The sequence below is a fragment of the Micrasema longulum genome, unplaced genomic scaffold (assembly GCF_059751315.1).
Source record: "Micrasema longulum isolate JH-2025_06_02 unplaced genomic scaffold, ASM5975131v1 h1tg001884l, whole genome shotgun sequence".
Classification (NCBI taxonomy): domain Eukaryota; kingdom Metazoa; phylum Arthropoda; class Insecta; order Trichoptera; family Brachycentridae; genus Micrasema; species Micrasema longulum.
The window spans coordinates 8229-35967 of NW_028279058.1; the positions used below are offsets into that span (position 1 = coordinate 8229).

Genomic DNA, 27739 nt, shown 5'->3' on the forward strand with positions numbered 1-27739 from the left:
TAATTATTTCATCATCCATCAGTTCTACACGACCAAACCATCTCGGTGACCCTTTCTTAATCCAATCAATTATGCCGGTCTGAGATTTGCATTTTCGTCTGATTTTATCATTCATAACCCTGTCATACATTGATTTCATCCTTCGTCTACTATGTAACACTTACATGTATGTGTTGGAACTAAAACTTCGTTGTGCACTGCCAATGATTGAAAGAAGTAATAAGATAATTAAGTTTACAAAATATAGTACTGCTGATGAATTTGGGGCCACCGAGTGGCGTTAATCGATGATCACTGGCACGGTTTGGTTCGAAGAGAAGAGGAAGAAAGGAGATAGTTACCTCGGGTCCTTGGGTTGCTTGTCGTGCGGCGGCAGGTGCTGCGGCGGCGGCATGGAGTAGCACGCCGCCCCCGGGCTGTAGGCGGCCGGGGCGGGCGGGTGAGGGTAGGCGGGTGGGTAGGCGGCCCCACACTGGTACTGGTAGGGCGCGTACCCGTTGCCCGGATACTCGGCCTGGGCCATCCCGTACCCGGGGTGAGGGCTCGCCGCTGCGTAACCTAGTCATAGTAATAATGATGGTGATAATAATGATCATTTGTCGAAAGAGTCGAACTGTTTTTTTTTTAAAATCATTGCTTGGAGATATGACTCATATTTCGTATGAAAATACGGCTCATATGATGGTGTGTGGAGATATGACCTTTATACAAGCCAACTAGAACATGACATTTTTAATTTCAATTTTCAATTTAAATATTTATGTACAAAACAAGATGGAATATCTTAATTCATACATGTAGAAATAATGAAATAAAAAATGTAAAATTAGGTATTTATAAAAATAACACATTTATACCCATACATAATATCCAGAGAATAATATGTCAAAAAAGTAAGAGAATCTTGTAACGAAAAACTCCCCCAGAGACGTGGAAAATGTCAATGTCATTGTTCAACACAGAGATAGCCCTCAATATAATAATACCATATATAGTCTTACCTTAATAATAGACTACAATCAGTAGTCGTAAACGGGTTTAGTTCCGATGTTGTAAATGTACCCTCAGGCGTTCCACAAGGATCGCATTTGGGGCCATTACTATTTATAATTTTTATCAATGACATTGGTAAGTGCTTTAAATTTGCAAATTTTTTACTTTTTGCTGATGACATGAAAATATATTTAAAAATAAAATCTAATTTAGACTGTGTCAAACTCCAAGAAGATCTCGATAGATTAAATTTATATTGTAAACAAAACTTACTAAAATTGAATATTAAAAAATGCTCTGTGCTCACATTTTCAAGGAACAACTTTAAAATCATCCATAATTATTGCCTTGACTATCAAGTACTTACTAAAGTTAATGAGATGCGGGATCTCGGGGTTCTACTTGACAATAAGTTAACGTTTGAGGCACATGTCAACTCAATTGTGAAAAAATCATACCAAATGTTAGGTTTCCTCTTCCGTATAGGGAGAGAATTCAATCATGCGCGCACTCTTAGAACTCTTTACTTCACATTTGTTCGAAGTCAATTAGAATTCGCATCTCCCGCTTGGAGCCCTCAATACAAAAAATACATTAACCGAATTGAATCTATACAATCAAAATTTTTATCGTATTGCAATTTTAGACGGTTGACTCAGAATACAGGTCCAGATGAGTCTATAAACTTACCTAAACTCCAAACTCTCCAAACTCGAAGGAACATGGCTGATGCCATTTTTATGTATAAAACTTTGAATAACATGATAGATTGCCCTAAGATTCTGTCACTTATTAATTTTAGAGTCCCAGTAACGCAGACCAGAAACCAATCTCTTTTTAAAATTTCTAAATGTAAAACTAAATCTTTTCAAAATTCATTTGTAAATAGAACCTGCCATATGTGTAATCAAAAATTAAATTGTATTGATATTAATAATATATCTTTAACTTCCTTTAAAAGTGAAATCTCCAAAAATAATTCAAGTTATGATGTTGCGCCTTGAATCCGCAGCCTATATTATGCAAGTGATGTGCAGTTCTGTATGTAGGCACATAATAAATGAACACTGTATGGTCAACTATAGTTGTATTATTTATTGTAATGTGCAACTGTGTGACCAATATTCATTTACATTTCTAGTAATATTATAAGTTTTGTATGATTAGTTATTTTATGTTATGTATAATTTTTATGTGACAACATTTATAATAACAATATTATGTGGAAGCCTCTAATTGGACTTTATGATATGTATTTATAGTATAACTGATTCTTATAAATGTATAAATGTCTGTTGGCTTTCCAATGAAATAAAATAAAATAAAAATAATACCATAAATACGTATAATATTACCATAAATAAGATAAAATCAGACTCCCATTTATAAAAACAACGGTCGCAAATTTCAATTTTATATAAAGCAGAAAATAAATATTATGATGTGGGAAAAACATTTATGAACAAAAAAAAATATATCAAAATTCAAACTTAAGATGAAGACATATTATGTTGTAAACAGTTTATAAATAATTTAAATATACAATGTAATTATAAGAGGACATATACAATATGTTTATGTGTGCCCTACTTCAAGATTCCTAATAAAATAATTTTAAAAAACAAATACGACTCACATTATAGTATATGATGTACGAGTATGAGATTTGACCCACAATAATTATAATGTATGGAGATGTTTTTCCTAAGTGAGGTTATTTACCAGAATTAAGACAATATCAACAGAAACAAAAGTTATGTAATATTTAATTGATTAAAAACCAAAAAAAATTATTTATTTTTATCAAAACCGTTGAAAAAGGTGTTTTTACTGTCTTTAACTGGGTTCAATTCCCGTTATGGATGACATGAAATGTTTATTAAAATATATGTTTTTATACTAGAATATTTCATAGTGCCTGGGATGGTATTTGAAGCGAAAGACTGATCACCTTACCTTCATGTAACAAAATATATCAAGATACGCTTCAGTGAGTGTTCCTGTTGGTGGAACAATGATGACTACAATATTTTTTTATTTGGGTACGTATAAAAATAAATATGTATTAAGTAATATAATTGAATGAAAAAGTTAAAGAATTAAATTTAAAAAAATAAAATAAAACAACTTTGTTTTTAACCACTAATTTTTATTTTCAAAGCAAACAAGCTTCTTCCTCAAGGCTTACGTAACTAATGAATTGATTCCTTTTTTATTTTTATCATGTTCACTAAATACTACACGTGGACCCAATAAATCAAGTCGTATTTTCCTTACACGGGTGGTAATTTGATATAATTATTTTCGAAGTTAGACAGGAGAGAACTAAAAGAAATATGGTTGTTTTGGTTATTATTGATTGTTTTCTTATAGTTAGTGCTTCAAATATAAACTTTAAACTAAATTTTAATTTCAGATACATGATCTTAACTTTGCTACACCATTTGTTATTATTATTATAATCTGTGTTATATTTACTAATCTACATTATATTTTTTGATATTAATAAATTTTTATTATGTGTTTTGTATATTGATGCGTTATAATATTTATAAATATATTGATTTTAGTATAGAAGAGTCGGAGTCAGGACGTGAAAATTAATAGCTGTACTATAATAAAATAGTGCATAGTGTGTATTAAATAAAATTATAATAAATTACTTACAACTGTAACAATATATAATTAATCACAACAAATATACCGCATTTAAATTTATCTTTAATTCTACGAAAAATATTATTTATCCGTAATTTAATATATATATATTTTTGTTTTATTTGTTATTTTAGTAATAAAAAAAGTTAGATTTTGCTTTGCATTATGGATTATCATTTTCAGAGTGGTGTTGCACAAAGGTCCCGGAATATTAAACGACATATTTTTAATATCGTCCCGATCCACATCAGCAGCATGTTAATAATCATCCCTGTTACGAAATAAAAAGATGAAATGCGCCAACTGCCCGTTCCGGCAGGTTCGGGCCAGAATAAAAAGGTAAGTTAACATCCACCCCCGCCCCCGCCCCTGCCCTCGGGGGAAACTCTTACGGGATAAATCAAATATGCGAAATGTGAATATTCCATTATTAGCTGCGTCAGGGAGTGAGGACCGGACTGTTCAAATTACATTTTAATAAAATCAGTGTATTTTGAAAACTTCACACGTGTCGGGCTCATCATTGAAAGCAACCCTTAACTTGGCCCAGCACCGGGAGAAATGAAGGCGAATCATACATCTGGTGCCAGTGCCTAGTGCCTAGTTCCTAGATATCTCTGGATACCACGCCGCTCAGCATTGAAGATACAACACGATGAAGAATAATATGATATACGCTGTAAAGCGCTTCGAGTATTTTCTCATGAAAATATATAATTCCATATTCTAACACATTTATGTAAAGAATTTATCATTTGAAAATATTTACTTTCTATTTAATAGTACATATAAAGGTTAACATATATTTTTCTTTTATATTTATTGCGTACGGTTTTTAAAGGGATATTTTTTTAAAATAAAAATCATACATATAGAAAAGTAAAAATAAAAAACAAAACGAAATACCACACAGAAATAGAGAACCTCTTGTGTTTGGTGTGATATTACATGCTAACTAAAGCACAATCTAAATGTAATTAATTACATAAACAATGGTACATAACACAAAATGTGTAAATATATATGTACACTAGCGGACCCGACAAACATTGTCCTGCCCAAACGTTGGCAAAAGACTTTTCATTGATAAGTAGGTACCTAAATACTTGTTTGTGATTCAATTCCAAAACTAAAAATTGACAATATGCAAAAAAATATTTAATTTAAGCAGGTACTTGTTTATGGTTGAATTCCAAAACATAAAATAAATATTTTTTCAAATACGGCATTCTTTTTGTAAACGTCAAACTCCGGTCGTCTCACCAACAAAGGTGTCTAATTATGTAGAAATACGATTTTTAAAAATGCATCAAATTTAATATTATTTTAGCGTTACCAAAAATCCAATAAAACGAAATAAATGGTTTGAAATTATACGGAATTTAAGGAAAAAATCTGATTAAGGTCCACAAAAAACAAACGCTGTTTGTAAACATTCAAAAACAAACATTTTCATACACGAAAAAACAATATCTTTTCATTTTTTTGCAACTGCATTCTCCTCGAATGCAACCCTGGTAGATCGATGAATAAAACATTTATGCTCCTAACTTCTTTTTTATATATTAGATTGAAGATTTTAATATCTACAAACACGCACAGAGCCAAGATCTTTATTTTTCTGAAAACTGCACGTAAATCGGTTTAGCCGTTTAGGAGGAGTACGGTAACATCACACGTACAGAGGAATTATATATATATAAGATTACACCGTGATAAGACTGATAAAACAGAAATAGTTGATAACCAAAAGAATATAAATCATAAATTTATTGAAATGAAAAGAATACAAATAACAATTAATTGAGGTAGTCAATTGATAAATATTTTAAACTTGAGATTGAATTTAGTATGATTCTACATTAATACCCGTATGCAAAGACAAAACTTAAGGTGAGGAAAGTACATTCTAATCTTAAATGCGGAGAATAACCCGAAGGTGAAGACAATAGAATGTACTTTCCTCACCTTAAGTTTTGTCTCTGCATACGGGTATAAGTGTAATGAAAATGTCTCGTGATAGTATCAAGGTCTGACATGAGAACCCCGTAAATATTTTGTTAATGTGTAAAAGTTTTAAAGGTCCACACTCCTGAGTTCGGACCTGTGGAGTAGTTGTGGCGAGTCCGCGAGCCAGCTAGAGCGGGCACATATCCCTAACCCCTTTCTCTACAAGTTGGCGATGTTTTAATTTAACACATCGCGTTCTGCCGCCCGCGTCCCAGAGGAGAACCCCCAACCCCTATTGATAATTTACAGCGACTCTATGGCAGGAATTTTTCGCATTTTTTGTTTTGCATAACAAAAAGCTATCGGCCCAAAACAAAAGAAAGAGAATGGAAAGAATTATTATGGAAAACTCGAGTGTGCTCTGCGTAACTAGGTAGTAATTTCAAATGACTAAAATTAAAGTAAACAAATCAGTACAATATTTGTGTTTGTCCAAATGTTCATAGACAAAATACTGGATTTCACCCCCTCGGGGGTCATTAAGATTAACAAATTACAACAGGGATGGAGAATACCTTAAATAAGGGAATATGGAAGTCAAGGCATTTACAGGGCTTATGGCCTGTCATTGGCTGGTTAAAGTGGCCACTTTACTATTTAAGGTATTCTCCATCCCTGTTGTAATTTGTTAATCTTAATGACCCCCGAGGGGGTGAAATCCAGTCTTTTGTCTATGAACATTTGGACAAACTCAAATATTGTAATGAAATCAACTGGTCCAAGAAGAAGTTTAAAAATTGAAAAATTGTTTTCAGGCGTTGCCTAGTATGTGAAATAATTCAGTCAGATGAATCTCTTCACAACAATAAAGGTTTCAGCTCTTTAACTTCACTAAAATCAACAGATGGAAGAATTGAAGAAATATGGATGTTCAAACATAGGCAAAATGGTGAATGTTACACAGTGTGTAAAATGGCCACTTAAACCAGCCAATGACAGGTCATAAGCCCTGTAAATGCCTTGACTTCCATATTCCCTTATTTAAGGTATTTTCCATCCCTGTTGTAATTTGTTAAACAAATCAGGATTAATAATAATAAAACCAATATAATCATGTAAATGACCCCTTTTCAAATAAGTTCCGTTTTGGGTAAAAATTTCAAATAAGAAAAGATAATGAAATTGGAGGAAACTGTATTTGGTTTCCTCTTGAAAATAGCACCATGTATTAGGTGTTAAGATAAGTTTTGTCGGTTTTTCCACAAATTTAAAAATGAGCACCAAAAGTAAAACAAAATGGTACGAGTAAAGGTTGCACGTCATTTGCAAGGAAATTTTCTGTTATACAAGACTTTGTGTTTACTTTTACAATGCATATCGTCGACGATACTACAGTACTGTATAACCATCAACTGTTTTTTTGGAAGGCAAATCTAAAAAGCATTCTGTTAATACATCACTTACGATTTTAATCGACCAAAAATACTACTGGTGTATCAAAAAAACTATAATTATTTAGAAAAAAGATAGCAATAAATTGAAACTAGCGGCTCTTAGTCTCTTCAACGAATTGATTGCAGTAAAACATTTTCTTAAAAAAAGGTTACGCGGGATTACAGTATCACCGATGATATATTTATTTATTTAACACTTTATGTACATATTCAATTTCTATACATATAAGGGCGGGCATATATCGCCTTAAAGCAATTTCATCCTACCTACCCAAACCATTGAATTTGAGAAAAATACAAGTACATGGACATATTGAATCTTACGATTTTATACAACATTAAAAACGAATATATCATTTTGTTTGATTACATGTCTTCAAAATGAAATGCCAAGTAGACAAAAGTGAGCATTTTTGACACCTCTTTCTGTTCGCGTTCAACCGAGGGATTAAAGCTGCCAAAGTTGATGGCGATATTTGTGCAGTGTACGGGTGAAGATGATATGAATTATTGACTAATTTGTTGTAAAATAATAAACGAGAATATTTTTTTGACTAATTTGAGGTATTTTTTATGTTGTGTCCTCTTGTTCTCCTCATTTGAAAAAAAACGGACTAAACTTATGTTGACATTTAATAGTTAAGGTACACAAAACAATGCTAGACTCAATTCAATGATTATTGGTCACATAAGATAATCATAGTAATTATTCTGAGCTTAAAAACTCAATATGAGTTTTAAATACATATCATGAGCGTATCTCAGTAAATTAATGCATATTATCCCACTATATATTATGATGTAGGTAATGTGCACAATATTTAAATACATTATTAAAGTATGATCTAAAGTTGTAGCGACGCGACGCCGACGCCGACGGGTAGAAGCGAGGTGCCAGTTGACCATCACTGGGCGAAAGCCATGGCGATATCAACACGAAGGGAGACATGACATGCTCAGAATTCCGCCAAGCCCGGGGCATCATAGAAACAAAGGATTGTTTGGTAATTTCGAATTTCATGATTTTTTCCCCATACAACTGAAGCCCCTAAAATGATCGCGAGGCCAATGCCATTCCCCCTTCTGACTGAATTAAATTCAACATTTTCCCCATTAGATATATTTTATTAATGGCAATATAAAGTTTACGGAGATTTAATTCAATGAGGTATAACAATAAAATCCCATAACATAATTTTGTATTTTTTTGTACCGCAAATAAAGGTTGAGCCAGGAGGTTCGATTACAGTAGTGATTTATAATACGCAACACCGAAGCTTGAGAAAATCACGTATTTTTTTGCGATTTTACAGGGAACCGAACACGGAACCCTTCGTATATGAGGTTATAGTCTTAGTCATAACATCGCAAGGGAAGTCAATATAATACACATTGAGTTTTAAAATAAAATAATTGTTAACTCTACAATATTTAATATTGACTAAAAATCAGATATCAAGTATCTCGGAAAGGAACGAAAAACAAACATATTTATATAAAATGAATAAAACTATAACTTCTAATTTTTTATTTCTTTCCACCGACCAGTTTCCAAGCTGAACAAGCTTCTTTCTCAAGGTATACTTAACCAATTATTTTTTTCCTATTTTAATTTTTCAGTATGATGACAATGAAACTAATAAGTCAAGTCTTTTTGTCTTGAAAGGATGGTAATGTGAGATAGATATGTTCGAAAATAGACAGGAGTGGACTAAAATAAATATAGTTTATTTGGTTATCTCTCAATTTTTTCTCAAAGTTAGTGCTTCAAATATAAATATTTCAAACATATTTTTATTTATTAAACGCCCCCAGGGCTCTTTCAATAAACTGTTTTAATGTATATAAATGATATATAGCAAAAGTTATAAAATATAAGTATATAATAAAAATTTCAACCATAAATCATTGTCAACGAATAAAGAAAAGGAACTAAAAAATATTAAAAAGAAAAGAAAAACACTAAAAAATGAGTTGGAGAATTGAATGAATAGAAAATGATAATAATTCATTTTTTTAATATTTAAAGCAGTAACTTCGTTGAACATTATTATTCAATATATAACAAAACTTTGTTTTGTTATATGTACCACTTTGTGCTTTTATAATTTAATAACCAAATAGTTTCGGCAAAACATTATGCCCTCTTAGAGTTCATTACAAACAGAAGGCATAGTCTTATGCCATAACTATTTGGTTATTAAATTAGACAAAAATAAAGAAGTACATGCAAAAAACAAAGTTATTTAATTGTAATATAATAAAAAATAATTAAATTGAATTGAATATAATGTTTAATACATAAAATAATGTAGAAATAAATATGTACAAATCAATAAATTTAACGGTAACTGCAAAAGTCAAATATCTAGGGCACATACTGACTGATAATTGTAAAGACGATCAGGACATAGAGAGACAGAGAAGAGCCACCAATGTCAGGGCCTCTATGCTAGCGAGACGCTTCTTTCAATGCAGTAACGAAGTGAAGAAAATCATATTTACTTCGTATTTGACGTCCATGTATACAGCGGAACTTTGGAACAACTATACGCAAGGAGCGTGGAATAAATTAAGGATCACGTATAACAACTCATACAGACAATTATTCGGATTGCCTAGGTACAGCAGTGCCTCTGAAATGTTTGCTGGACGAATAAGCACCTTCGCTGCCCTGCTTCGCCAAAGAGCCTGGAGCCTATGGGAACGCCTAAAAAACTCTTATAACGAAATTCTCCAAGCCACTGCCAATCGCCGTTGTTCGAGCGATGGCGCGATATGTTAAGACCACCATAAGTGCTGCAATTTAAAATTTTATTTTATGTTTATATTTATGTTTATCGTTATATTTATGTTTATTGTTATATTTTTGTTTATATTTATATTTATGTTCATGTTTATATGGTAGAATTGGCTCTGCATTTTATAGCCATTTTACTGGAATAAAAATTAAAAAAAAAAAAACATTATTTAAAAAAAGGAAAGATTATAATATTAACATAATTAAAGTATCTCTAAAATAAAAATGGTAGTACCATTCATTTCGGTTCATAAAATAAGATATTGCAAGCAAACGTAACATAAATATTTTTATTATCCTATGTGAAAAAAATATAAAAGGTACAATTACGTGTGTGAGGATTTGAGGATTTTATATTTATTTACGAGTAGACATGGCAGTTGGAACGTAAAAGCGTTGTCGGATCAACAAGTGGAGATTGTTTTGACAGTAAGAAAATAGAAAGCACCCAAACAATAATAATGGAATATTATCAAGAAAAAAAACTCAAACAATTACCTATTGTAAAGGAAAAAGAATGGTATTCAGTGAAAAGAAATGAGGTAACAAAATGTTACGTAACAAAGTTCACCGGCTTCAATTGGAAACAAATTATAAAGTGTCGTATGGCAACAGCCTTCCTTCGGTACAAAATGTTACTTACTCGTACAATGAATAAAAGAGAATCAAAGACTAATTAAAATGTGCTTCTAAATGACGTGTAACTCGCCAGATTTTTTTTTTGGAAGTAAATAATAAAGTTCTACTTAAATTGAGTTTTTAAGGTTTCGTCTGGTGAATGACAAAGATATGAAAACAAAGTTCATCGACCAACGCGCGACGCAGCAGAGTAAAAAAGACTCGTTTCCCAACAATAATTGTTAGTGAATTAAAAAAATATTGAATACATGAAAAAAGTATTTGTTTTTTACTTTCTTAAAATCTGATAAAATATCGGTCGTCTTAACAAATATTTTTGTTGAATTGAGAAAATGACTTGCGTAAGATTTTGTTATTATTTTTATGATGAATTGAATAATTTTTTTTTGTTTTTCAAATGAAATATTTGTATTTTTTCAAATTTCTGCTTAGAAAAGTGGGAGCGAAAATTTACGTAATGTCATATTTGATTGGAAGAAATAATTCCAGTCCAATACATGATAAAAGTATTTTTAACCAATATGATTAAAAATATAGTTCTACACGTGAAATATAATCACAACCCTGGACTAGTGTTTTCGGCTCGATAGCTGCTCTCAATAAAAGTCCTGAAATAGCAAATCGAGTGGAGAAAAGTCCGCGTCGTACTGGTTGGCGCATTCTCCTACCATGCTTGAGGTCTGGGGTTCGAGTTCTTGGAACGTCGGCATGAAATATATTTTTTAAAGGTTGTTTTAAAATAAAGTATTTCATTGTCCTTGGACTAGCATCTGAAGCGTTAGACTGTTCACTTTGGCTTCATGTAACAGATGCTTGAGATACGCAACATTTTATTTAACAATGTAGTGCCTTATGCATCATAGTCGGCTAATAAGGGTTGAATGATGATTTAAAAAAATTCTTATTAAAATGTACGAGTATATCTATGTACCTATAAATAAAAGGAAACGTTCGTATGTGTCTCCTCGATAGACTGATTTACGTGCGGTTTTCAGCTAAATGTAGATATTTGCAATGAGCATATTTATAGGTCTTAAAATTTTTAATTTATCAAGTAAAAAACGAAAGATTTTTGGTAAAAACAAAATAAAATTAACTGACCTTCAATACATTTTTGAAAATCACATTCCTAAGAATTCTATATTTGAAAATCAATTATTTTAGGTTTTGGAATTCAAACATAAACAAGTTCGTAAGGGAACCTACATAAATTCAATATTTTAATATGAGTTATTTTTAGATTTGAAATTTGAACATAAACCAGTACCTAGGTTCATACTTATCAACGAAAAGTTACACCATCTTTTTACACGCTTTTACGCACAATCAGGCATTTGGGTTTCTAACGAAATATTAAGCTCACGTCAAAACCAGCTGACGGTTAAATAACGACTTAATACGCGTTGGCTATGACTGAGCTTTTAGGCATGAGTGAAGTTTCATAATTTTAGAGGGCTCAGGGTGCGTCTATGTGTACTAATAAGTCAATGGTTTTGTTTCAGAAAACCGAACCTGTTTCTTTGGTTACGTAAAAGCATTATGAAGCAAGCTTTGTAAGTATACGAAATAATGTTTTATCTTGAGAGGAAACGCGATCTTACTTTCCTCATACAAACGGATACCCGTATTTTCAGTTAAAAAAATTGGCAATAGGGATACATATTTACCACCGGCGTGTCTAAAAAATTGACTTTATTGATAAACTGTTTACTATGGGAACTAGAATCATCCAAAAACCCATAACCCATAAAAACATTCAGTTTTATTTGCGATCTTCGGGCGCACGGTTTACAAATATATTATAATAAATTTTATTCTGATACTCTGATTTTGAAAAAAAGAACAAAATCGGTTCACTTTTGAGGTACGGAAAATGGGACAACGAAACGTCGATTTTGTCAATTTTAGTTAGGCATAAATGGTCAGAAAAAGCAGATGTCTTTTTCGCATAGCATCGAGGAGGCATCTTCTAGACAGTGACAGGAAAACAATGTTCAACTATGTATTTATCCAAATTCATCAAAAGTCAAACTTAATATTTATATATAAAATTCCTCTGTACGTGTGATGTCACTGAACTCCTTCTAAACGACTTAACCGATTTACGTGCGGTTTTCAGAGAAATATAGATCTTTGCGCAGTTCATGTTCGTAGATATTAAAATCTTCAATCTAATGCGTAAAAAAGAAGTAAAGAGCATTCATCGATCTACCAGAGTTGCATTTGAGGAGAATGCATTTACAAAAAAAGGCAAGATGTTGTTTTTTTGAGTATAAAAAAGTTTGTTTTTGAATGTTTACAAACAGCATTTGTTTTTTGTGGATCTCAATCAAACCTTTCCTAAAATTCTTTATAATTTCTACCCATTTATTTATTTTTACTGGATTAGAGGTCATACTAAAATAATATTAAATTTAATACATTTTTAAAAATCGTATTCCTACACAAATATAAGTTTGACGTTTGCAAAAAGAATGACATATTTGAAAAAATATTTATTTTATGTTTTGGAACTCAACCATAAAAAAGTACATACTTAAATTTAATATTTGAATATTAACAATTTTTGGTTTTGGAATTTAATCACAAACAAGTACCTAGGTACCTATTTATCAATAAAAAATCTTTTTCCAAGGCAAGCCAACGTTCGGGCAGGACAACGTCTGTTGGGTCAGCTAGTTATATTATAATAATGCTGACGATTTGAAAAAATATATGCGAGCTAGGAATGTAAGCAGTAATATTTTCACAATATATTAATTATTAATAGTATTTTAAGTAGAACAGCAATAACAATTGTACACTGGCATTGAAATATTTATGCATAAGAGTAAACAAGGCTCGAATAAAAAAAAACAAACAAGGAAGACGACAATGGCCGTCGGTTTGCACAACACCGGCATGGCAGCGGAATTCATGAAAAAATAAGTCGCATGTGTGAGTAAAGGGTATCGGGCGGGGGGGGGGGGGGGGGAGGGGGTAGGATTTGTTACGTTCGTCGGGTACGGAAGTCGAGTCCTTTTTTTAATAAAAAAAGAATAACGGGCATGCCGACAATTTTATCGCGGCAGCAACGTTCAAAAATCGAAAGAGCGTCCGGAATTTCCGGCAGAAAAGGCTGCGAGCCATTCCCGCTCCCAATATGAAGGAGAATCACATTGTGGAAAACTCACCATAATATTATTTTGGAAAAAAAAACGAAATAATTTAACTTTAGTTCTCTGCAGTTCGAAATCTTATTTTATACATACGAGTATATAGATGATGTTGGGGCATCACTAGTATAGCGTATATCGTTAGGACAGCTACTTCTTCTGCACTCATGCATCTTCCCAAGCATGCAACGCCGCCGCCGCGCCGTTTATCCATATAAATATGTCTAATAGAAGACAAAAAAAAGATTGCAACAAATCAATGATATTAAAATGCATCCATAAATATACCGTTTTCTTAAATAACCGATTCACAGAAAAATAACTTCCATAAGGTTTTAAATTTTATTATATCATTTTCAACCAGGAATATAAATTTATATTTTTTATTATTATTTATATTTTTTATCTTCTCGAAGAAATTAAAAATTTCAAATGACCCGGAAACATAAAACTTTTAGGACTTTTTAAAGACCGTGTCACATTTATTAATTCCTAAGATAAAATGGTTTCTGACCTTGTTCTGATTTACATTTCAGGAAAAAAATTGTAAACAAGTTTTTTTAAAGTACCAAACTGTTCGTCGGCAAGCGGTATTATGACTGGAGAATTAAAAATATAACGTTATTTTAGACCAATTATTGACTTTTCTGAGAGTGGGGATGTCTTTCCTAAATCGGCACAGACATGCGAATAAATTGAGGTGCAAAAGCCATTTGAAGATGAAGTGATAGGTATATGACTTAAGTACGAGTTTTTCTTTTTATCTTGAACGATACTGATTGGCGCATAAGGAATTGCATTAAAATACGTATTGAAGCACACTAGATTATATGATGACAAAGGAAGATGACTAGTCTCGAACACCAGAAGCGGGTTTACGAACTACAAAATATATTAAACATAATATATAAATATATATTGAACTTATTTTGTTTTATTTTGAATTGCATGTATTTACTTTTATTTTTTGCGAATAAACGCCGTATTTTAGGACTGAACCTGAACCCGAATGTAAACCTTGTCACTTGTCAAGAATCAAAGAGTGAGAGGAACAAAACTTACCAGCAGGATCTCGGTGATAGGCGTCCAGGTAAGGGTGAGAACCCCCACTGTCGGGGGTGGACTCGCGGCTGTAGGCTGCCACGGCTCCGGGGAATCCGCGCGCCCTGCACCACGCGTCTCTGTAGGGAGACAATAAACGCTATTTGCTTTAACGTGAAAAGGATATCAGGATATGATTAAACATTGCAGCTTGTACGAAACGGGCAGCAAAAAATGTAGTTTTAATGCCTCTCCCGAAGCTGCGATATGGGAATTGAAGGGTTTCTTGTCAGTTCTCAAATTTAAACCCGACTACAAACGCAGTCATTCTTACCCGTCTTAAGAAAGTGGTGACTTAATCGAGATATAAAAGTGCTTTCTGATAATCTTAATGACGCGATTTCACTGTTGCTCAATGGCGATGAACGTCACAGTTAATGGAATGTTTATAGTAAACTAACCCGTGAGGTAGTCTCGAGACACTCAGGTCGAGCGTCTGTCCCTGCGGCGAGGGGACCTGGGGGCTGGCGGCCATGTGCGAGTGTGGACTGGCGCCCCCGCCCCCGCCGGGGGAGCCCCGCGCGCGCCCTCCACCGCCGCCTCCGTACTGAGGAGATGCGTAGGCACCCTGCAAAAAAGTGTTCGGAACCATTTACTAATGTAAATAAAAATATCAATTTTGCGATGATTTTGTACTGCTCGGTTTTTTAAAAACCTGCGAAAATTCGAGAAACCAATGATCTAGTATTTTTTGAAAAAAGTGCTTCAAATAGTAAAATGGAATTTAGTGTAGGTTCTAACCTGGGGACTGGTGGAGGTGATGTTAGACGTGGATAGATCCATGACGGGACCTTCGCGGGGGGAGGGAGAGCCTCCCTTCATTTGCGCCTGAGCCTGCGCTGCGGCTATCTTCACGGACAAGTTAATAGCGGAGAACCCCGGGGGGACAGCTCCCGTGGAGGGGTCGTAGTGGTACATTGGTCTGTAAACAGGATGCGATTAGCAAACTTGAAAAAAGCTAAGCGAGCTCTCCGAATGATCATATTATATTAATACGACTGATTCTAGCTTTGAAACCATCACACGTTGCATTCGCAAACTCAAATGTTTGTACGGAGTGGCAAAATGTCGTTAGATAAATCGATTGAAAAGTTTCGTTACATGAGTTTCTAGTGAATTACCTCGGATAGATGGGTCCCGCGCTCTGTTCTTGTTCGGAATGGTCCGTCTTGAGGAGGGGCGCGGGGGGCAGGGAGTGTTCCTGGTACCTGTCCTCCTCTAGGGGGGCCATGTAGGGGTAGGGAGCGCGCTGCTGCAGACCGCATGCGCCTCCTCCGTTGGCGGGCTCGTACCGGTCGAAGGCTCCGGCTCCGCCCTCATACGGCCTGTGCCCCTCGTATCCTCGACTGGACATATCGGAGTAGCTCACTACGGGGCGCGCTAAGCCCGACAGTTCGTTCATTTGAGCGTAAGAGCGAACATACGCGTCCTCAGCCGGCGGAGGGACGTGCTCGTAGGGAGAGCGCTGGGCCTCCGGGGGACCGTAGCCCGGCGGGGGCGGGGGGCCCTGCTGGTGAGGGACGCCCCTCGCCGCCATGGTCTCCATACTCGACACGGACGAGGAGTTGGAGTCCTGGTTGAGGTAGTCGTACCTCTGGTTAGGGGGTGGCGGGGTGGACCGACACGAGCGAGACTCTTGATCCGCCTTGGGTTCGGTTTTCACTCGGAAGGGACTGACTCTCTCGGGGCTTTGAGGTCTCCGGTTTGGTTTGGATCCGTAAAAAGAGTCCAACGAGTCGGGAGGGAGAGGATAGCGGGCACCGGGAGGCTGACCGCTCACTCTAGTCGGACTAAAGTCAGACTGGCCACTGGAAACTGTGGGAACAGAAAATATGTTTATTAGAACTTATAAAACGAAAAATAAAACCATTTTACATAAAATAATATTACAACAAACGAAGATAAAGTAAGAGAAGAGGGTATTAAGAAAAAAGTAATTCTTCGAAATTATTAACTAATATGTTATATTTTTTATGAAGTAAAATTAAAAAATAAACATATAAGCAGATAAAAAAAATTAATGTGCATGTAAAAATAAACGGTGTTAAAACTAGGAAAAATGATAGAGATTTGAACCTATTTTGAGAAAAGGTTTAAACCTATTTTAGCGAATGATTAGAGCCAATTTGTTTTTATATGTCAAAATTAATTTTTTTAAATTTTTTTATTTGGGAAAAAAACAACAGTTTTTACAAATATTGTATGAAAAAAATAAGAATACATATGAATGAAAATTGTGAAAACAGTCAATAAAAATTTTCCACAGTTGTGTAAGATATCGATTGAGTACATTATCAGTATCAAAATAAAAGCAATTAACAATTGTTAGGCACTTAGAGACTTGCAAATAAAATAAAAATACATATACTTATTTACAGTTATAAAAATAAAGTTAATAGAAACAAGATAAACTTAAAGAATAAGAAAAGAAAAAAGTATAGTTGACTTTATTCGTGTCAATATGTTGACTTTATTCGTAAACACCTTTAACTCTTTGCTCTCTGATGGTACAAATTAGTTTTTCTGTAAAACAGCTCGTATAAATTATATGTTCACTATGTAAGAGTGAATCAAACCGAATAGGTAAAATACTGTTTTTATTGATGTGTTTTTGTTTGTAAGTTTCATATGATCTTTATTATGTTTAATATATATTTCAGGAGTTTCAAAATAATGTAAAATGTTTCTCTCGGCACGGGACACCCCACCCCACCCGGAGAGGGAACATTATTTTTAATGTATCAATACAAAAATTAAAAAAGAATAAAGAGAGGATTTTTTATGCAACAAATCACTATCGGCACACTACATATTTGGAAGTTTTTGAGTAGTTTCGGCCATTTTTTTTTCAATTCAATTAATTTATTTTAAATATAACATATACATTACAAACGTATATTCAAAACGTGCATATTATAAAAAGGAAAAAAAAAGTTTTTTTTTAAAGTAATTAGTTCCAAAATAGTTGTGTAAAGGTTACTACTCCTTTACAAACTTTCATATTATAATCATTATGATGGCAGTTAAGTTTTTTTTTTGGTTGCAATATTATTGTTTTCTTATTATAATGTTGGATTTGAATTTATTTTGTTAAATATAAAGTACAGAAAAGATAAAAAACTTTTTCATATTGCCATTCATTGATGGCACAAATAAGTATGTACCACGTTTTTGTTTTATAAATGGAGTTTTAAAAAAATCAAGAAAAATACATAAACGCTTTCAAGCTATAAATACAATAAATCAAAACGAAAAAGTTCAGAAACTCTAATAAATCTATGTTCAGGGATCAAAGTACAATATCACAATCACGATAACACAGTTAAAAAAAAAAAGGTTTAGTGATATGTTTGGCATTCTTAATTTACTATGGTTCAAATTTGGATTCAACAAATTCGGTGATAGCAGTAAGGTTAGAGAGTGAAAGTGAAGTGTCTGTTCTGACCTGAGGAAGCGACGTGCGGACTCCTGGCTCGCAGGAGGGCGGCGTGCTGGCGCTGGTCGCGGACGGCTGCCTTGCGCGCCGCTGCAGTGGGACAGCCCGATAGGCTGCGGTGGGTACTCCGGTTGGAGCTCACGTGGCCGCGGCCGTTACAGCCTTCCGTGGGACACTTCAAGATCGTCTCGTGCATCGCCAGGACTACCCGGGTACACAACACACAAGCCTCCAATCAGACTGAGTATAATCAACGAGGGACGCGACATCGCGCAGGTAATTACTGATCTACACCCCGACTTCATCAAAAAAATTACTTCAAATTCACAAAATATCCAAATAATTGAGTTTGAAAGCAAAAACAAATACTGATTTGATAAAAAATACAACTTTGTCGAACCAAACGTTCATAAAGACCACACACAAAGTGAACAATTATTTTTTGATATTTGATATTTGAACTGGTGGCTTAGATTTAAGATTTCAAACAATATCACGAACACATAAACGCAAATCATAATATATAATTCAATAAACAAAATACAAAACAATAGTTTCAATCAGAGCGGGTAGAGAGTTTTTAAATACGTAAAAATCAAAATAAGAAAGTTACAAAACAAATAAAAAAAGTTGATTTTACCGATTTCTCCCACAATCCTTGACACGACGCGTGACGGAGAAATAAAAACAAAATCATAAAGTAAAAGAAAACCAAAGAAAATAAATCCGCGATTACCTGCTTAGCTCGGGGGTTGGTTATACTCAATGTTGGTCGGGTGCGGGAACCTCGCATACCGATATGGGATTGTGAACTGCAGGTTGGAATAAACAAAAACAACAACAAAAAATGAACAAAAATGATGAAGAATGGAATAAAAAAACTACAAATCAAATAAAACCATCTAAATAATGCATATAAGATAAAACAATACCTATAAAAGCAAATGACTGCTCTCTAACCCGCCAATTAGGATAATTTTTCTACTAAATCGATACATAAAAAGCGAAGCAATGGCACTAGTGCTAAATATTATAAACATTATAATTATTGTATTTATACACTTACTCTCAGGAGTGACTTTGTCCTTCCTGGGGCAACCGGACAGGCTGTTAAAATAAATTAAATGGTTTAAAAAAAATACTAATACGCATTTTCAAATATTTCAATGATCAAATATTTGGACAGCCGCAGCCGATGGCAGTGGCATAAACAATATTTAGCGGTGATTCAGTATTGAATATAATTTATTGATCACCTTCGGTGGTGGGAGTAAAGCCCCGTGACGTGTCCTTGTCCATTGCAACCGGGTGTTGGGCACTTGTTTCCTTCTGAAAATAAATAAATTGCACAATAGTATTCTTAAGCATTGACCGATAAAATGAAAAAAAAAACGTTGACAATTTGATGTAACAGATGTTTGAAAAAAAAACAGTAGTACGACAGTACGATATGAACGGAGATAGTAAAAAAAACACAATGTTTACTATCGAACACCATCAAGATGAAAGTATATATTTATTGATATATAAAAAATATAAATGAGTATTTAAAAATAAAAATAAAATATTCGTAATTTTATTGATAAAGAAAATACTTTATTCGTTCACAAATGATTGATTTATTGACGAAACTTCTTAGGGCCTTACTTATGAACCTAGTATAAAGTTACGTCTAGGGATAGTGGTAAAATAAGGATGGGAATACCATCCATATTCTACTATGCCCAGGCGTAACTTTATGCCAGGTTTATAAGTAAGGCCCTTAGATTTTCACGACCGTTCAGATGCACAATAAGTTTTTCTGGTTTATTATGCCGTGTGTCGTTCGTACTCTTTCCGACATTTCGGATCGCATTACGGTGTCCATCATCTGTAACGTAATGTACTTAGGGTTTGTACCGTGTTTCGAAACCGACAGTATTTTTTCACATTTTTATTTGCACCACAACAGGCCAACAACTCTCGCGGCACGAGAAAACAGTTTTTCTCGTGTATTTTGTATGTAAATACATACAGACGCGAGAGCGTTTGAAATACCAGCACTGCTACCTAGTTATAAAGAAATCACATAAAAGCGTACACTGTAAAACAACACAGATTTCAAATTAACAAGCTATAGACACACGGCACAATAAACCGGAAAAACTTATTTATTTTCCTTTATTGAAATACGAGTCCAAACTCTATGGGACTAAATTTCTACGCTGAGTTAGAATGAATAATGTAGTACAACATTATTGTGCAACAACTGTTAACTTAAACAAACTTTCGTATTCCACATAGACCAACAAGATTTTTTTTTTTGTTTTACAGTCATCATCATAGTACTGTGGCGCCTCCGTCATAAACAATCCTCAAGGACCTACCAAGGAGCGAAACCACGCAAGCGAACGCAGCTCGTTAAGTTACCAGCCTGCTGTTCTATACCCAGCCGGAAACAGAGGGCGACCAGAACAAAGGCTATAAAAGGCGCGGAGTTAAAGGCCCGTCCTTCTCTCCTTGTCCGAAACTCGACTGCCGTACTTCCTTACATAAAATTAGTCTTCTATAAAACACGTGTTAGATATAAATTCGAAGTAAGTTAGATTTCATTAAACGTGTAATAAAATATCTTTGTATTACACGCCAGTTTTCTTATAAAATAAATAGTGTTATCCATGTAAGTAAGCCGTTCTTATTTCTTGTGTGGTAATATATATGTGAATCCTTTTCCCCGCCACCTTCTGAAAATAACGTAGTAGGGTGTCGAGCGAGAGGCCATAAGGCACCGACGGGACCGATTGCAGGCTCCAGCAGGGACGCGAGGCCCCGAGCGTACGGATGCAAGAAAAAAAGACGATTGCCTAATCCTACCTCACGCACATGCCTGTGCGTATAAAAGTTACACACAGCGTGTACAGAGAGACCCCGACAGGTAAGCCAAAGGCCACGACCCCCACAGTACTAATTATTTATTGAATTCACCAATTATTTACATGCAGCGACTTACAAATCAATACGGTGATGATTTAGATTTATTTTGTACCACGCCGCTGATGATCAAGTTTGAAAGAGAGTTCATAATTGGAAATTAAAGGAATAATTCGTTCTTTACTTTTGTTTTAACTCTTTACTCTTGTGTTTATAATTATAAAAAAAAGTGGTTCGTATTGATATTTATATATACCGTGATATCAACTTTCCTTTTAAAGCACATTAATAAAAATATATATATATTTTCTTCCACTTTTTTAAACCTGTTAGTTTCTTTCATTTAATTTTTTTTTAAAAGGTTTATATTTATGTTTGTTACAGATGTAATATTGTTTATTAATGTATATTTTTTTAATGTTTTTGTTTCTTTTTTAGAATTACGCTATTTTTTGTAGTATTTTTTTCACTGGTTTTATTGTAATTATTTTAAAGGTTCATAGAACAGTAAATAATTAAATACGTACGAAGAACATCAGTGAACCTAACACTTAGCACATCAATATAGAAAGAACAAACAACGACAATTATCTGATTTACATGAAACAACCAACTCAAATAATTGAAAAATCGTTAAGGAGTTTCCAACTCAAATCAGTCCCTTCCCGCAAGGAAAATACAATTCTTAATACGCTCTTCCAAAATAAACACTCTCGATGCGATAATGGAGAAGTGGATCAGAGGATCAAAATGAGTTCGGGTTTTGGTTAATACGTAATTCAAATTCTAGGAAAACCTCATTCGAACAATTTTGCTGAGACCTGTATTATTCGACCAGAAACGTGTCAATGCATCATTGAGATAAATTGTCTAACATCCAGCACCTTCATACGCTGGAACAACTGTTCTGGAGGGCACCGGAACATGACCCCTAGGAATATTTTTTGTAAAATTACATATGATAGATGCCGCGCAACTATTCTATAGGTTGCTGTGGATTGAAATAGAGTAAAGTACACGCTTCTGAGAGCGCCAATATCTAGAATTTTTTAAGAGAGCAGAATAGATGACGCAGCTTTCACAACCTAGAAGCTAGTGACTAGACCTGAACCCATCGCAGATTCCTATTAATGATAACGCCAAGGTATTTCATGGAATCTGACTGTTTTCAAAGTTGGCATTTATTAGTTCCCAGAGTAATTTCATAAATTAAGCGCACAGCCTGGCAGTGGACTGTTATTTATGCAAAAAGTAAGGTGTTTGGTTTTACTGATATTAGGATTTTAGATAGTCACCTAAAAACGGTTTAATAATGTTTGTACTACTTTCTGAAAAACAAAGCTCCTGTCACCAGCCTCGAATAACAAAACCGCGTCATCGGTAAGCGAAATTGTTTTCCGGCTATTATTTAATTTACAAAGTGAGTTTATGTAGACCAGGAATAGGATCGGTCCCAAGACGCTGCCACATGGAACTCTCGTACTTTGCGATTCTCCTCGCGAAAGTAAAATAAATAATAATTTATGTATTTACGTTATTAAATATGAGAGATCAATTGGCAAATACGTTAGCAGATTTAATGTCGAATGGATAATTTTACTAAAAAAGAAAACACTTAAAGTAAAAATATTGCAGGAGTACACGTTATTTTAAAGATATATCAATCGGCGTGGCGCGGCGCCTTTGAAACGATTGTAAAAATGTGTTTGCACATTTCCACGAGCGTTTTAATGAATACCTTAATGACACATTATGTATTGTGTTGCACCACAAAAAATAAGAAATAGAGTACGGGCTTTTCATCCACCCACAGTTATCACACTGAGTGCCCCCACTAGGAGGGCGTTCTGAGTGAAAAATCCGTCGGTGGAGTAATAAAAAAAGACGTGAACATCACACAAAGGCCCACACGTGGGCGGGTTGACATCTGATCTGCGCAGGGGCCGACGGAAGGGGAACACTCCCACCCGACAGTAGCGGTTTCTTTTTATACACAGAAAAGAAGCGAAACGATTTTTCTTCCGGATTCGCCCACCCCGAGGCTCTGATAGGCGGTTAGGGCGGGCCTGAAAGTGGGGCGGGGAGCGGGGAAGGCGGGGTCGCGCCGCCGCCCTGTGGACTGTGGCCTTTCTTTTTGCTCGCTTTCTTTTCCGCCTGCATCCCCCACCCCCGCCTCCATCCGCGACACCAGTCGAGGACACCGCCTACAGCCGCCCACGCCTTACAAATGAGCCTGGAGGATTATGAAGTTAAATTGTTTCAGATTCGATACATAATGCATTGCTTTAATGCGCAAAACAATTAAAATGAGAGCATCTTATTTTATGATATTTGTCGTATTTCTTCGGCATGGTAAAAACTAAGATTTATGAGAAATAAAACGTTTGATTTAGGGTTGTTTTTATTTTAAATAACGTAATCGTTGATTTAATATTAACTTCATAAGTGCAAACTTGTTAATGCAAAATTTATATTATTCATAAAATTTGATGATAATATAAACTATAATCCTTATTCTACTGGTATCGGGGTAACATAAAATGATTTAATTAAACATAAATCAGTAGCAGTCAGAAAAGTTAATTGCTTCGGATTTATTTGAAGAGCATTACGTGCCTTCTTAATTATGTACTTTTGCGCACTCAGCGAAGACTTTAGTGAATGTTGAAAGTTATATCCTCTGTAGGTGTTGCAAGCTGTAGGAGAGCTAATTAAAGACTGCACTTCTGTCTTATTTGCACAAGACGACAGTCTGACAAAGTATCCAGCGCGATTAAACTCAAACAGTATTCCAAAGTCTTTCATAAAACGAGACGTACGTATTTATTCTTGAAAACTAGTAAAATGCACTCGCCGCCTCTTTCAGTAATCAACGCACGCGACTTTTCTTAATTGAATTCCCGTTTGCTACTTACTACTTATGAAGTGTTTGCCTTTTAGTTTTGTATATTTTGAGGAGAAAGCGACTAGAGGAAAAATACACATTTCGGAGGAGACGCTTTTTAAGACGTTTGTCGTCTCTGCTATTTACAAATAATTCTAACCATCATAAAAAAAACATTAATTGCAAATGTTATTTACAATAAAGTGATACTAGTTTTATGGGTCAAGATACTGATAAATAAAAACTTTATTAAAAGAAAATACATGATAGCTTTTTTACTTACAAAGTCTCCGAAAAGAATAAAAACTTTCGAGACAATGTTTATAAACAGAAGAAATGTCGAAGTTGGAATTCGATGACGATAAATATATTTGCAAACAATAAAACCCACTATACATGACAGGCTCAATGAGGACCATGGCGGAAGTTTGGTGACAACTTTAAACACAGATAAAAGTTTGGCAACTTTTTTTTTAAATAGGTGCGAAGGTTTTCACGGTCACTGTTATCAATATTATGTATCTTTTTTGGGTGATACCGTGTATGTTGGATTTGATCCGACGTTTCGGCTACCATTGCAGGAGCCAGACAGTTTTCCCTGAAGATGGCTCCTGCAATGGTAGCCGAAACGTCGGATCAAATCCAACATACACGGTATCACCCAAAAAAGATACATAACTTTTTTTTTCATTGAAAATTATGGGCAATTCGACGACAGAAGTTCGCTTGAGTTTTTTAGATTAGGTTCATTTTATTGTTAAATCCTGATTTAAAAGTATCTACATAATAAACAATCTGACGTAAAGTGAAAAATCTAATCGTATAATATGTATATAAAAAGACTATGATAATTTGAAAGGACAAAATACGCTCTGATCTGGGAAAGAAAGTACATACAATTCATAAAATTAAAGTGCTAAAGTAAAAAAAAAAATATGCATAAATAGACGAAGAAAAATACATAGCAGTAAATTTTACAGATTAATGAAGTTTAATGATAAAATAAACAATTTTTTAAGTTTATTTAAAGATTTCGTGTTGCCTATAGAAGAAATTGTAATACCTATCTCATTTAAAAACATCTAAAGGTAAATAGAAGGCGGTGCGGACATTTTCTTTGACCATCATTAGACCCAATTACGGCCTAGTGGTACTCGAAGAAAATGTATGACTAGATATTTACATTACAGTCTACGTTTTCGTATGAAACTTTGCTTTGCCATATATTATTCCATTATGATCTTTCTGAATTAAAAAAATCAAAGAACAATAATTTGGTTGATATTTTTATAGGAATAAAAGGTCAGTACAATTTAATTAAACGGATTACAATTGATTTTGGGTTGGGTCTCACCTCTCGAGAGGCTGGCAGGGGAGAGGGCTGGAGGGGGGCGTATTTCCGCTACTGCGGTTACGCTTGGAGCCCCTCGGGCTGCCTCTTGTAGGGCTGTGGCTCGCGAGCCGGCCCCCGCGGGTTGGAGTACCGTGTATTGTTTGCCGAACCCTTCCTTTACGCTCCCACTTCCTTCGAACCTGACAGTTTCCTCGACAGCCACTTTGGAGGGGATAATCGACTTGGTCTCGTTTAACATCATTCCGTGGTGGTTGGGAGGTACTCCTTCTGGATAACCAATAAATGTCGCTTCGGCGGGGTACGGCCCTAAACTTCCAGGGCCTCTCGCGTGCTTACTGATCTCGGGCGGAGGTTTGAAGGCGGATTGAGAAAATATCGGGTGAGACGCTGTGGCCGCTTTATACGCGCTGTACAGGGATAATCTTTGGTTACTATTATGATCTCTTTTGTCATCGGACTTTCTTCGTTGACGATCTTCCGATTTTTCCTCGTCGTCTCTGTCGTTACTTTGTTCTGATATATCGATTTCGAGATCGTTCGACGAGTCATCAACAAGCTCGTTAAAATCGGGAGGATCATATCCCGAAGAATATTTTTCATTCGGCTTTGGCGAATCGTTTTTGTCTCTATAGGAATCGCTTTCTTTGTCTGATCTTCTATTTAATTTATTCGGTTGTTTGCTATCTATTTTATTTGAATTCTTAAATTTACCATCGATTTGATCCCGAAATGTGATAACATCTTTTAAGGAGTTCGAAGCGTCCATACTTCCCGTAGAGGAGGTAGAAACTGAGGAAGGGGACATTTTTATGTTGGTTTTCTTATCTTCGAAAAGATTTTCAAAAGCTGGAGATTCCTCAGGTTCCGGTCTCGTGTAGAGAGAGTTCCGTTGTTCATGCGGCCAACTGCCCGAGAGGCTTTTGAGGGCCGCTTGAGTTTCTCTGATGAGAACTTCGTCATCTTCCGTTTCCGGATGTCCATCTTTAAAAGGTTTTCTCGATGGACTGGGTTGCGTCGAGAGTCCGTGAGGTAATACTCTCTTCTTCTGAGGAAGTGGAGCAGTTTGGCCGTCAGCGTCTTCATCTTCGGGTGATCTACGCCTTCTCTTGTTGCCTCCCACCTGTTCCCCTCCACCTGTCCCCATTGCGTCTCCCTCATCTTCCCCCACCCTACCTCGCCCGGAGCCCATGCTCTTTGTCTTATCTAATTCATTGGCGGTTTCTAGTTTGCGCTTTTTCAATTGCATTAAATTTGTTTGAGTCGTGGGGATCGAACTGGACCTAGAACAAAGCAACATTGTTTGTTTTAGTTCACAGACCATACGTAACTAAATACGCGATAAAATACAGTTGAGAAATCAACAAACAACTTTAAAGTGTTTTTATTACTTCGGAATCTTTGATAAACGGAATGAAATGCAATATAACGAGGTGAATATTGTTTATCTAAGTTAATTTAAAGTAAGGAAAAGAGAAAAGTGACATTTATTTGGAAAATAAATGTTACTATTTACTCATAAAGTTAACCCGCGCTGATAGTTTCTGGCAAAAAATGTTGCTTTGTTTCATTAAACGTACGGTCTACCCCAAAGTGTATCAAGAATTATACAATTCGTACCAGACACGGTGGAGGTAGATTATCCTAAGGCCACTTGATCCCTAGATAAACAATGTTACCTACCTTGACACATGACAACAAAAACATACACTTAAACAACTATAAAATACACACATGTACCAAACAAACAAAGCTGTAGATATAAAATACCATTGAAAAATAAATAAGACTTAATCTGCAATATGCCAAAACAATAGATAAAAAATGGCCAAATAACCATTTAATTTGAAAACGAAAAATTCATGGAAATTTTCGAAGTTTACGTAAAAAAACAACGCAAAAAATCAAGGTTATAGAAAAAAATGCTGTTAAGTTGATTCAGTGAGATGTTCAATTTTAAATTAAAAGAGTAGTTTATAAATTAACAAGTTTTGAATAAGAAAATTCAATCATCTGAAATAAAAAGTTAACCTACGAAGGAGTGTAGGACGAAAAGTAAACTTTTTGGATTTAAACATTTATATATAATAAATAACAAGTACCGGCATATTACATTCTTTTGTAATTAACAAATTGAGTAAATACAGACAACGACGTAATATTATAATCAATTAGGCACGTCGTAAACGCGTAGATGGCATTTCAATTCTTTGGTAATTAAATGTTTAACTTGCCTTGTTTATCGGAGGGACTTTCGTCATGATTAGACGCAACGCTACCGATAGGTAATAATGTCACCGCGCGTTCTGAGAAAATGCTTTAATTACACTGTGAAAAATAATAACGTGAGTTCAGACAATCGTTTTATTTTTAGTATAGTTTTTTTTGTGGAATAAGAAGATAATTAG

At 34.7% G+C, this 27739-nt stretch overlaps 1 protein-coding gene across 1 annotated transcript; it reads right to left on the bottom strand.

Moving 5' to 3' along the window:
• Positions 1–341: 341 nt before the first annotated feature.
• On the bottom strand, positions 342–26523 carry LOC148273659 (uncharacterized; the record flags this gene model as incomplete). The annotated part of the gene is made up of 9 exons (XM_088238395.1): positions 25335–26523; positions 19443–19515; positions 19253–19293; positions 18196–18390; positions 15872–16565; positions 15492–15672; positions 15152–15318; positions 14712–14830; positions 342–558 (listed from the first exon to the last, which is right to left on the bottom strand). Coding segments are annotated over exons 1-9 (2876 nt in total), but the record flags the coding sequence as incomplete, so codon positions are not given.
• Positions 26524–27739: the final 1216 nt, after the last annotated feature.